The sequence below is a fragment of the Spermophilus citellus genome (genome assembly GCF_964194105.1).
Source record: "Spermophilus citellus genome assembly, chromosome: 1".
Classification (NCBI taxonomy): Eukaryota; Metazoa; Chordata; class Mammalia; order Rodentia; family Sciuridae; genus Spermophilus; species Spermophilus citellus.
In genome coordinates, this window is record NC_138182.1 from 260390511 (window position 1) to 260404836 (window position 14326).

Here is a 14326-nt window from a genome sequence, read left to right on the forward strand (position 1 = left end):
AATGAGATATATCTGTATTTGCTCCTATTAAAGGATAACATAAGATTGAGTCCCACATAGATCTAACATCCATCAAATTGAGCCATAACTAGGAAAAAAACAGTTCTTTCTAATTTTAATATTTAAGGAAAATTTTAAATATCTTTAATTTTGGTAAATAGCATAATAAGCATATAGTAAATTTATCTTAAAGTTTACCTATAAATGTTTACTAAAACTTGTAAGTAGATGTAAGAGACATTTTACAGTTTTCTTTTTCTCCTTTAGCAGGAAAAAAATTTATTTTCTTCATTTCCTATATTAAAGTTAATAATTAAGGATGTGGAATTGGAATTCAGAGAAGCTAGGATAAAGAATGGTGAAAATGTTTTAACACTTTTAGTAAGCTGAAACTGGAATTTAGCATTTTTTCCCTTTCTTACCATAGAAAATAATATTCATAATTATAGTAGCAGCATTTGTGACTATTAAACCAATAGAAATCACAGATACTTTATATTGCATTTCAAGTATGACAGCTATCCTCAAACTGTATTTAAAGTTTCTCTACAAAGGTCTCATTCAATAAGCAAACAAATTCTGATTTTTGCTTTTTTCTTGAATTTAGTCAGATATCTTATTTTCTTCTGATTCATTCTTATAAAGTTATATATTTATAGATTCACTTATTTGCAGTACTGTGAATTAAACCCAGGGCCTCAAGCATGCCAGGCAAGCACTCTACTACTGAGCTACATCCCAGAGGTCTCAACTATTTAAATTGTTCTGAATAAATTAAAAAGATTCATCAGACTGCCAAAGTGGTACTGGGAATGAAAACTTTTTATAAAGCTCTGCCCTAAAGTTTTAGTCATGCCCCCACCAGCATAGAGAGAATATAAGGACTGCATTTCTTCAAAATTATCAGCACAGATGTGAAATATTTCCCATTCTGTCTTACAAAGTGTTAACTTTTAACTATAGAAATGCAGTAACTATGTCTGGCCATTACTATAAAGACTTGAAATAACAGCAAGAATGTTTTAGTAATTTTGATAATGAAAGCTGCATTACAAGCAATTTTAACTAAATGATACAAAATCATTCCATATTTAAGTAATATATTGGGAAGGTGAAAAATAAATATGTATCTTCTATATTGCTCCAGGAAGAATGGTGACAGATTCTTTTTTTTTTTTTCAGAATAATAATAAAAACTTTCTAGGATTTCTGCCTAGCAAAAATTTTTAAAAATGTTTTAAATGATTGTATTTGAATATCAGAATATTTGGTGGATGTTTTGTTCTATCATATGTGCATAAATATCTTTGTGTGTGTACTACATTAATATAGAAATTTTATAAATTGCAATATACATACATTTACCTTATTTTAAATTAGGAAAGTAGAACTGTCTAAGCTATAAAATCAGTAAGAGCTAAAAGGGTAAACCAAATTTAAATCTCCACAGGGCTTCAAAAATATTTTATAGAGGACCTGAACTTTCTAGCAGCAGGTGAGGATGGGAACTGCTCATGGTTATGGTGGTAGTGCCTATGTTCTCATCTTGGAGAATTTTTTTTTTCTAGATAGTTGGATCATCTTAACTGAGACAAATGTTTTCTCCTCACTTTCATCAATCCCCCAGTGAAGTCCTGAAAGGATATCTGGCCAAAGGGATTTCATCCAGATAGCTTGAAAGTATTTGCAATGAAAAGAAGCCAGCATATATGAGCATTAGAATATAAATTTGGCTTACTCTCTTGCCCTACGCATAAAAATTTTGGATGAATATTTGATGGAAATAATTTTTGGAGTGTTTTGCAGTGAAACAACTGTTTAATTGAATTAAATCGTTGTACTGTTAGTGTATGCTCAAATAAAACATTTGCTACTGGAGGCACAAATTTATTTAGAAAATATTGCAGTGTAAGTATACCACAGGGTCACAGTGATATTTAAAAACTGAAATTTAAATTTTTAATTTGGTGCATTGCATCTAAATATAAATGTCCTATTTTGACAACTTTTATAAATTTGCCAATTGTGTGGGTATGTATGTATGTATATGTGTATCTATATCTATATAGATAATATGTATGTATTTGTTGGCGTATATAAATATAAGTATAAATATTTGTTAGTAATATTATTTGCAAAGATAAAACAATCTTCAGTTTTGAAAATAATAGAAAAGAGTATTCTAAAATAGACTCAACTATTTTAATGCCAGTATAAAAACACTTTCTGAAGAGTGATTTTGGCACGTTACATAACCATTCGGTAGAAGTATAAACGTTTTACCTGATGAAGTTGATACAAGGATTAGATCAGCTTATTAAATCAAATGCCCTTTGCAAAGTAACCATAATCAGAGAAATAACAGTTAATGCCAAAAAACGTTGTAAAAATATGTATGTAGCATTTGTTTTATATTTGTGTTTTTTACTGTTTTTATGAGTACATTGTAACTATACATAATACTGGGGTACATTGTAACATAGATACCTGCAAATAACATAATTTATCCCATTTCCCTCCCAAGCACTTTCTCTGCTATTGACTTCTAGAAAACTTAAACTAACCACACAGATAAAAGCTAGAATTACTTTTTTTTTTTCCTCATGGAAAAGCTAATTTTGATAAATGTTAAGATGCTTCACCATTAGCTCTGGAGGAGAGTGTTACTTTGTGCACAGTTCCTGGACAATGAAGGAGAGAATTATGGGTTCACTGAGCATTGAGAGGGGCATAGCTTACTGAGAAGTATGAGGACACACAGCAGGATGGCGATAAGAGCTCCTGTGCTCAGGCCCGCTGAGAGGACCAAGGCCTCTGCGTTGCAGGATTGCATGTTCCCTTGATTGTCACAGGCACACACCCGAATAGTGAGTGTGCCAGTGCTGCTTTGAATAGGATAATCATTGTCAAAAATTAAAATTGGCAGGAGGTAGGTGCTCATTTTGTTGCGGCTGTACCCATCTTTGCGAGTCATAATTCCTGCTGTATTATCTGGGGGAGAAATTGAAAATATTTCACACTTTTGTAGTTTTCCATCTTAAGGTTTCAAAATTTTTGTTTTTAACATTTTTTCTATTACCTTTATTGTCTACAATGGTGAAGTTTGGATTGAGAGGAAATTCTGGTACTGGCTCAAAGAAGAATTTGTGGCCTCGAGGAGGGTCATCTTTGTCCATAACACTGACAGTCTGAATCAGCTGAAAGCAAAACAAATGCATATATTTAACAAAACTAAAAGTAGCCATCTTTTTTAATTAAAGAAATATTTTAAATCCATGTGTTCATGCTTTGAATTTTGAGTTTGTCACTAAATTTAAGAAACAAAAAAAGTCCTTTTTTTTTTGTTTTGTAAAGGTTTTGTCCAAGATAATATTTAATTAATAAATAAAAGTGTCTATCACTATTACTTGTCAGTGCTTCTCAATGCTTCATCATCTGTTTCCTTGCCACTGAAACAATGTACTTAAACAAAATCAAACAAACAAACATGTGATCAGTTCAATAAGTATCCTCTTTTGTTGTCTTGTAAAGCACCAGCCTATTTTATTAGTATTTGGTTCCTAACCCCTTTCGTCCACTAGAAAATGTTTTCTCAAAGGAAAAAATCATACAAGATTCCTTTTAAAAATATAACTTTTTACCACAATTTCAAATCAAGAATACTATTAATATGTTTCCAGACAAGTGAACTCTTCATCGCATACTATCATAAAGAAAAAGATTTTACAGCTGTATGCATTATTGCAACATATTGCATATTTAATTCAGATTGCTTGCCTTTCTTTTAATGTTGTTTGCAAAGATAAATTCATAAAAAAATGCTTCTCAAGTATTGTGAAATCATTGTGGAAGTTGCAAAATTAGGACCCTCTTTGCTGATCACATAATAATTCTGAAGTGTGCCATAAAGGAAGATGGAGCCGCAAGCACTAGCTTGGGAGGAAAAATCCAATTGAGAACTTTATAACACAAAAGGCACCAAGCTACATATCAATGTTCTGTTTTCCTCGTTCTGGTTCTGCCATCTGTGTGAGATGAAATTAAAGTCATGTAATTATGCTTACTTTCAGTTTTCTCTTCTAGAAAAATAAACAGTTGTGCCATTTCCAGGTGTACTAGTCCAGTATTCTGTGGTGAACAATTATTGAATTTCACAATAATTTTAAGCATTTTTGTTTTTTGTGTACCTATTATAGCCATACCATCTACAACTCCTAGCCAATACTCTTCTACTTTAACTTCATATTACATATGAGTTCATTCATTTTATTGATAGATTAACATGTGACCTTGTGTTTCTTTGTATGAGGCTTCTGAAAGTGCACAATTGTTAATACAAAATTAATAATTTTTTTCCTTAGAAAATTGAAGCATAATATTTAAAAAAAATCACAAAACATTTAGTATTATTGCTCAACCTCCTGATCCTGAATAATAATAATAAATCTTATTTGTAGAACTATTGTTAATCATTAAAAAATCTTGGTCCTTTAATTGCATGATTTATGTTCTTCAAATGATTTGATGGGCTTTATGTTTTAGGAACTATATTTTATTTTTATTTTTATTGATTTAATGAAACAGTAAGAATATATATTAAATAATTATAATTATTATCAATCATACTTTGTATCTAATTTTAGTATGCATTGTATCAGTAACTCATATGAATCAATAAAAGATAGCACACTAATACATAAATGAGTAAAGAACACCTATTGATTCAGGTAGGTTCATTTGTGGCCCCCCAAAAGATAAATTCCAGGCCTAAATCATATTATCTATAAATATGATCACAATTGGAACAAAATTTTTTGCAGATATTATCAAGTAAGAATTAAATCTTACTGGATGAGTGAGAGCTCTAATTCAATGACAGGAGTCCTCATAAAAACAGACAATTTTGAATACAGAAGGATTTACATCAATAATGCAATGTAGGGCTGGGGCTGTAGCTCATTGGTAGAGAGCTCACCTTGCACATGTGAGGCATTGGGTTCAATCCTCAGCACCACATAAAAATAAATAAAGATATTGAGTCCAACTACAATTAAATTTTTTTTTAAATAATACAATGTAATGATAGAGGTTGAGATTGGAAGTCCACATTCCAAGGAATGTCACTACATCATGGCAACCACAAGAAGCTTGGAAGTTAAGGAAGGATCCTACCTAAAACCTTCAGAGAGAGCATAGCTTGGTGACAGATCAATATTGGACATTTAATCTCTAGAATTATGAGAAAAATTATTCTGTGGTTTCTAGTCATCTAGTATGTGGTAATTTTTCATGGCAACTCCAGGAACTTGATACAAGTGTGAAGATTAAAAAAAAAGCATACATTTATGAAAACATTCAGCTTAAATGAATTTGAAGAAATTTATACTAAACTCTCATGAGATATTTAGAAGTTCACAGACATTTAAAATCTAGAGTAATCCAAGTAAATAGGCAATCATAACTGTCAGAAGAATCCCTTAAATAATATTTGAAAATATTTGGCAGCATATATTAATATTTATAGATTAATCATTCATACTTCAAAGCTTATAACAAAGGAAAATTATACCAGTAAGTAAAAATACATAATGTACTCTAGTACTCATTACGATGCTCTCTGAAAGAATAAGATCTTATTGATTAAGTAAATGTCCATTAGTAGAAAAGTAGTTTAGTAAGTTTATTAATGTGTGGCCATGCTATAAAAAATAAACATCAAATAACAGTAATTATTACTGAACTGAGAACGTGGCCATTATCATGTACCAAAGTGGAAAAAGAAAAATGTTTTTGAACTGAAATAAGCATGTAATAAATCTATGTGAATAAAAAAGGAAAAAAATAACGACTTTACCTTATTTATTTATTTTTGAGACATCTTATTATGCTACCAAGACTAGCCTCAAATTCAGAATCCTAGGAGGATTAGCTAGGATAATAGCTATGATTAGCTATGATTATAGGGAGAGGCTACCATGCCTGGTTTCCATTGTAATTTTTGAGTGTATGTGGAAGGTGAAAAGTAGTTTCATCCTAGCCAGGATGCTGTAACAAAATGCTAAAGACTGTGGCTTATACAAAAGAAATGTGTTTTCTTACAGTTCTTAAAGCTGGAAGTTAGAGATCAGCTTGCCAACATGGTTGGCTTCTTGTGAGAATTGTCCTCCTGCCTTATGTTTTGCTGTCTTTTCTCTGAGTATTCACATGGCATTTCCTGGGTTCGTGAGCTCAGAGAGAAAGAGAAAACATGAGATCCCTGGTATGGCTCCTCATAAGAGCACTTGTTATATCAGATCAACATTTCTCATGACCCCAATTAACCTTAATTATTACCTTGGAGACCCTTTCTCCAAATTCATAACCTCAACATGTGAATGAATGGGGGGGCATAAACATTTAAAAATCTCAATTGAAATAAAAGAATGAGTGTTTTCCATTTTATTTTCTTAAATGGATATGGTGAAATTGTCGATGATTCTTAGCATCTACCTATTTTTGCCTTAAAGAAGTAATTGAATAACTCTTTAAATATACACGTAGATAGATAGGTGGATATAGAGTTGGTGTTGTTAGAAAATTCTGTTTGAATAAAAATTGGGCATATTGTGCATTTCTTTAAATTACTTTAGGTGTATTTGAAACATTACTTTGTAATTGGAATTTATAAGTCATTAACAATTTTTATTTCAAAATATGAAAATTATAAATCACAAATATCATTTAGATCAAAACAAAAACTCCTGATTGAGCTATTTAAATTAGAAAAATGTAATGAAAATAATTATCATTATTCTAGTTAAAAGAAAAAATTTTTATTTTTATGCTTTACATTTATCTAATAATGTACCTCCATACTTTAATGTATATAACTCAGCCTAATTATGAATCCAAATATGAACTTTGTGTATATGTATATATATATGTATATATATATATGATATTTATTATATGCCTGGTGTATAAATTTTCACTATTATATTCTATTAGATTGACAATAAAAATGAGTTTAAAAATAATTTTGGTTAGATCAAACAGAAGTAAATAAGGAACTAGGAATAGAGTGGCATGAAAAAAATCTTACAAATAAATTAATGTCATCTGCCTTCATAAAGAAAAAAAATATTTTGAATTTGTAATAATTTCATTTACCTGCCCAGGTTTTGCATTTTCACAAACAAATGTTTCATAATACATGGCAAATTCCGGAGCATGATCATTAATATCCAGAATTCTGATGAAGACTGGAATATGGCTACTTTGTTTTGGATTATCTGCAACAAGAACATGTGTAAGATTTCAGGCTCATTTACAGAGAAGAACTAAAACCACTTGCCCATTTGTAGCTTAGCAACAGATCAGTTCTGGGGTATTCACTTTCTTAGCTGATGCTGATGAATACATCAACATGGTCCACAGGGAAAGCACAATAATACGATGAAAATATCACTAAGAATGTAGTGCTCTATTTTTATAGATTGGTTAATAATTTTTATGAGATTAGATTATGTTTCTATCCTACTCTAAATTATAAAAAATAAAATTTTAAATAAATGAGTGATTCAATAATCCTTAAACCCCAAACTTTTGAAATAATTTCTCTAAAATATTTCTCACAATATAGCCATTCTACAGGAGAGAAAGAGTTAACTTAAGCCATTACCTGATCACTTTGGTAAAAGATAATGCATTCAGATAGATGTGTTGACAACTTACTTATTTCTGTGGCTGTAATAGTGATGTTGTGCCAAGGGGATGATTCCCGGTCAAGAGGCTTCAGAGTGAAAATAGAGCCATTTTCTGAGTGGATACTAAAAATTCGGTCCATATCAGTATTCCGATCAACAGAGTATCTGGCAGAAAGGAGACTCATAAATTCTGGTGTTATTTTAAGATTATTAGTTCTTCAAATATTTCTTAAAGTGATAGGGACTTTCCTCAATGATCTGACAAAGGCATGAAATATAAAGTGCTGATAACATTCTGGAATCTTTTTATTCTAATTTGTTGTATATGACAGCAGAATGCATTGCAATTCAAATTACACATTTAGAGCATAATTTTTCATATCTCCAGTTGTATACAAAATAGTCACACCATTCGTGTCTTCATATATGTACTTAGGGTAATGATCTCCATCTCATTCCACTGTCTTTCCTGTCCCCGTGCCTCCTCCCTTCCCCTTTCTCCTCTTTACTCTAGAGTTCATCTAATACTCCCATGCCCCACCAACCTCACTATGAATCAACATCCTTATATCAGAGAAAACATTTGGCATTTGGATTTTTGAGATTGGCTAACTTTACTTAGCATTATATTCTCCAACTCCATTTACCTTCAAATGTCATGATTTTATTCTCTTTTAATGCTGAATAGTATTCCACTGTGTATATATACTACATTTTCTTTATCATTCATCAACTGATGGGCACCTAGTTTGGTTCCACTGTTTAGCCATTGTGACTTGTGCTAGTATAAACATTGATGTGACTTGGAATCTTTATCTCATAAACAATTTTATATAATTGTTTCCAATATTACTACTGTATTCGTATACACACTAAAGGCATTATTTATGGTTATTAATTTTTGTGCAGCTGTTAAGTGAGTTATTGTCATTTGAATCATTTATTTTATCTTAGTATTTAATATAAACATAATAGTCATGTTGAATCAGATAGAGTCAATATCATTGAGTAAATGAAATATACTCTAAAATTTTAAAAAATATGAATATGTATTCAAAGAGTATATATTAATATAGAGAAGGATATCATAAATGCATTGTTCTTGAATGGTTTTCTATTCAAGTGACATCTCAGCTGAATAAAAGGTCTTCCTCTAATCTATACCTCAACTTATTACACATAAAAATCTAATCTCAAACACCACAGAGTTCTGTGATTTTCCCATTAAGGATAGATACGGCACATGTTATCCCAAGCTTTATTTTATGGTTGCCAAAATAATGTCTCCTTTCTCAAAGAGTTTCATACCCTAATCCCCAAGAATATGTTACTTTACATGGCAAAAATAACTTTGCAAGTTTGATTAAGGCTGAAAACATTGATACAGAAGATTTTTCTCAATTATGCTGATGAGTAAAAACTAATCGTAAGAGTTATTAAAAGTGAAACTGGAGGGAAGATAAAAAAGTGGTCTAGGAAGAGGAGACAAGCAAAGAGGAGAGATTTAAGGGGTAATAAGGAAAGATTTATTGTGGATGGCTTCAAAGATGGAGGAACAAGGAATGGAATAAAGGAAACCTGCAGAATCTGGGAGCAGTCTTTAAACTGATGGTGAATGATGAAACAGCAAACTTGCTCCACAACTGCAAGGATTTGAAATCTGCTAGCCACCAGAATGGGCAAGAAAACAGTTTTCTCCTAGAGTCTGTGGAAAGAAACATGGTCCTGTCTACAATTACACCTTTACTCATGGTCTGGTGAGGTGCACACCATAATTTTGACCCACAGAACTACAAGAAAACAAACTTGTGTTTGTTTATTTAAGTTGTTAGTGTTGTGATATGTTCTTATTGCAGCAACAGAAAACTAATACACTCTCTAAAGATTTTTTTTTAAAGGGCTGCCTTAAATTCAAGATGGTAGATAGATTCAATCTTGCTATGCATGACTAGCTAAAATTTGAGATTTCTGTTTTTGAGTTTTTCAGGAGCCATATAGGAAAGGGAATGTTTCTCAAACACTATCATTCACATGAATCATGAGTAGTTCTTAATAAAACAGGATTTGATGGGTTGGTGGTATAGCTCATTGGTAAAGTACTTTCTTAGTATGCATGAGGCCCTGGGTTTGATCTGCAGATTGCAACAACAGTAAACCCTAGAATTTGCAATAGTAGGTCTATTATGGGAGCTGGGATTCTGCATTTTTGACAAACTGAGGTGAATCCTATCTTGGGCAAAGCCTACATTCAAATACAGCCTACTGGATAAAGTTCTCAGAATGAATACAGAAGGACAACCATGAAAGACAGAAAACATAAAAATCAGCATCTGGTTCAATTCTCATTTTTATATGTGTCTCATTAAAGATATTTAACAAAGGAATTCCCTTTGATTATAATATATTAGAAAACTTAACTACCCAATTATAATTCTGTATGAGTCATTCTGGCACTAACTTTGAAAAACATTATGCAAGCATGGTGGTGCATGCCTGTAATTCCAGCACTCAGGAGGATGAGGCAGGAACATCACAAGTTCAAAGCCAGCCTCAGCAAAAGTGAGGCACTAAGCAACTCAGTGATATCCTGTCTCTAAATAAAATATAATATAGGGCTGGGGATGTGGCTCAGTGGTTGAGTGCCCCTGAGTAAAGTGCTTGGTACCCCTCTCCCACAAAAACCAAAAAAATATTAATAATACATTTTTTAAAATTCTAAACATCATGAAAAGTTGGCGATTTCAATATTGTTGGACAAAAACATGTTTATTTAAATTCTACTTTTTTGGGAGGGGTGTTGTTTTAATAGAGGCTACACGAGTTGATCTATTGTTATAGAAGTTCTGCTGAACTTAAGAAATCCAAAAAGAAACAAGGATGAGAGGTGGGAGGGCAAGGGAGAGAGAAGGGAAATTGCATGGAAATGGAAGGAGACCCTCAGGGTTATACAAAATTACATACAAGAGGAGGTGAGTGGAAAGGGAAAAATAATACAAGGGGGAGAAATGAATTACAGTAGAGGGGGTAGAGAGAGAAGAGGGGAGGGGAGGGTAGGGGAGGGGGGATAGTAGAGGATAGGAAAGGCAGCAGAATACAACAGACATGAGTATGTCAATATGTAAATCAATGGAAGCGTAACTGATGTGATTCTGCAATCTGTATACGGGGTAAAAATGGGAGTTCATAACCCACTTGAATCAAAGTGTGAAATATGATATGTCAAGAACTATGTAATATTTTGAACAACCAACAATAAAAAAATAAATAAAAAAAAAGAAAATCTAGATCTTGAAAATAATTTCAACAATTTAATGTAGTTCATAAAGTTTCTTTCTTTCCTATTTTATTTTAAACTATGTTAAATGAATGTCTTAAAGTCAGAAATACTGTTTCAAAGACTTTATTTGAGGCACTGAAAAAAATACATTGTGTTTTATCTAAAAGGTAGAATTTTGGAAAAGTTTATAGTCTCAGATTTCTTTGTGCACCTTACTCCTAACTCATGGAACAGTTTAGTCACTTCTTTGTCCTTTGGAAGGACTGTGTAATGGGGAAACTGATGTGAATCCTATCTTGGACAGAAATGGAAAAACCTCCTCATTTTTTCAATAATCACTGAAATTTTCCTACATAAGAATTTGGGAGATTAAAACAAAGCTGATTTGATTTATGATCATTTACCAGGAGTAGTTTAATTCTAGAGTGGGAAACACTAAGGAGACATAGGACAATTAGAAATCTATATATAGCAATGAACATATAAAAGAAAATAAAGGAAACAAAACTACAGCAGATTTCTAAAAATAGTTCTCTGTTACATACTTATCTGCAGTAAGATCTGATTTTTAAAATAATTACCAATACACCTAAGTTGAATATGGCATGTATTTCGAATTGTGTCTTTTTAAACTTCATTGATTAATTGTGCTAACAAAATTTTGGTTTTTTTTTTTTTTTTAATCCATAAGTTTCAGCATTTCTAAAATTTAGTTCCCAATGTGGGCTGTCTTTACCTTTGGGGTCACATCTCTATTATAAGGTATTTAGGAGAAACACAAAGAGAGTTACTGCAATATTAAAAATGCTTTATTTTCCTTATATACACCAAATTCTATTTATGAGTAAAAGCAAACATGAAATGCACACAAGAAAAGCAAAAAACATGACCACATCTTGTGTGGAATGAAGCAATTACAGTTTCCTCTGTAGGTGCGTCTGTCTCTTCATTGTTGGAAAGGTCAACAGTCAGCTATTATCTATTTCTTTCTGAATAGATCTTGAATTTTTTTCCTACTGTTTCCATTAAGATCAAAAAGAAAAATAAAATTTTCTTTTGTCCCCATGGTTACTTTCCCTAGAGATTATCATGTGCAGTCTGTGAGGAAGAAATAAACAACAATTCTTTTTTTTTTTTTTAAAGAGAGAGTGAGAGAGGAGAGAGAGAGAGAGAGAATTTTTTTTAATATTTATTTTTTTAGTCATTGGCGGACACAACATCTTTGTTTTTTATGTGGTGCTGAGGATCGAACCCGGGCTGCACGCATGCCAGGAGAGCGAGCTACCGCTTGAGCCACATCCCCAGCCCTAAACAACAATTCTAACAGTATGAAAGTCAAGGTTTGACCCTCTTGTAGTTTAGTAGGATCAAAATGGATGTGTTTCTGTCTGCCCTTACTCCAAGGTTAAACCTTGAAAGACATTGCTTTTTAAGTTAAGAATTCATAAAGGAAATCACTTTAACAATTTAGAAATAGCTTACTTTGTTAATGATACAGATCTATATTTAGCAAATTTCGTCAGTGCAAATGATGCCTCACTATTCGTCAAAAGCCCAAAGTAATTTTCTTTTATTTAACAGCCAAGTTCTATTTTCAACACAGAATAGGAACATTCTGGTTTACCTATTAATAATAAATACATTAGATTACAACAAACCAGCAGAAAGAGCTTGATAAACACTTAACACAGAAGAAAACCTCTCTCTCTGTCCCAGCAGATGGCCTATAATAGCAGTAATACATTATTGATTTCCCTACACTGAATGTTGAATGGTAAGTTACAAAAGAACATCGGCATAATTTTTTTTGGTGTATGAATGCCTGTTCTAGAAAGATGATCCAACCATTGGGTGTCAAATAACAAGTGAAATAAAGCAAAGAGAACTGAACCTGTAGCCAATCTCTAGATTCCATTTTTGTTTGCTTTCCATTTTCATATTCTAACATTAAAAATCAAACCCATATCATATACCTGAAATTTTTTACTAAAAAAATTACAAGTAAAAAAGAAACTGTGTTAAGACAAGAGGCCAAATCAGTAATATGCTATAATAGCTTATTATTACATTATTTTTCCTTTATTGGATTCAAGTTACTTCTTTCAATAAGTCAGGAGAGTCCTGATATGGATCTGCTCTTTCCATTCTAGCTTCTACTTATGAATTTTCCATAGCTGAGAACCATAAAATGATTAAAAACTCAAATGTTTGTTATATGATGAAATTACTTATAATTTCTTTTTCTCTATTTTTATGTGTTCTTTTTAGTTATAGAGTCTATTTTGATTTATTTATATAAAAACATGGAATATATCTTATTCTAATTAAGATCCCAGTCTTATGGATGTACATAATGTTGAGATTCACTGTTGTGTATTCATAGATGTAAGTAGGAAAGTTATGTTAGATTCACTCCACTGTATTCCTTATTCCTATCACCACCTCTATTCCCTTCATTTGCCTTGGGTTAGTATTTATGTATCAGAGACCACACTCAACTGTTAGTTTTTGGGAATTGGCTTATTTAACTTAGTATGATAGTCACCACATTCATCTATTTATTGGCAAATATCATAAAGTCATTCTTCTTTATGGCTGAGTAATAGTCTATTGTGTATAGAAACCACATTTTATTTATCCATTAATCTGTTCATGGACAACAAGTTTGGTTCCATAGCATAGCTTTTGTGAATTGAGCTGCTATAAACATTAATGTGACTATATCGCTGTAGTATGCTGATTTTATGTCTTTTGGATGTACACCATGGAGTGTGATAACTAACTCAAATGGTTGTTCATTCCTAGTTCCATTCCAATATTGCTTTCCAGAGTGGTTGCACCAATTTGCAATACAACCAGCAATGTATGAGTTTACACTTTTCCCCACATCCTCACCAATATTTATTGTTGTTTGTCAGAATTTCCATTCTGACTCAAGTATGATGAAATCTAAGTGTAGCTTTAATTTGTATTTCTGTAATTGCTAGAAATGCTTAACATTTTTTCATGTTTGTTAATTATATTAATTCAGAATATTCTTTTCTAGGTTTAGTATTGTTGTTACACCATTACTATGTTACCCTCTGAAATAAAAGCACTCAAAAAGCACCACTATATATGAATGCATTTATGCACATAATTTTGATTATGTTGGAATCATACATATTTTGTTGAACCATAACTAAATTTTTGCCATAAGTACCTTATTTTAGTTTTAACAGAAGTATAAAGGATTTCTTCCAAAAAATCATTGAATTTTAAATACACTAAACATCAAATAGGTGTGAAGTGAAGCTTGATGTTCTTTCAGACCTTGTCAAGCTATAATCGACTCTACAACTTGGGATAAGTAACTCCATGATAA

The 14326-nt window shown here is 31.7% G+C and overlaps 1 protein-coding gene across 1 annotated transcript in view; it reads right to left on the minus strand.

The window, feature by feature from the left end:
- Positions 1–14326, minus strand: part of CDH9 (cadherin 9) — a gene marked incomplete at both ends in the record, with an annotated part of 117194 nt that overhangs the window by 1800 nt on the left and 101068 nt on the right. Inside the window, 4 exons of the mRNA XM_081299201.1 lie at positions 2740–2991; positions 3080–3197; positions 7150–7271; positions 7714–7850. Coding sequence (XP_081155327.1) covers positions 2740–2991; positions 3080–3197; positions 7150–7271; positions 7714–7850 — 629 coding nt within the window. The remainder of the gene's footprint in view (positions 1–2739; positions 2992–3079; positions 3198–7149; positions 7272–7713; positions 7851–14326) is intronic.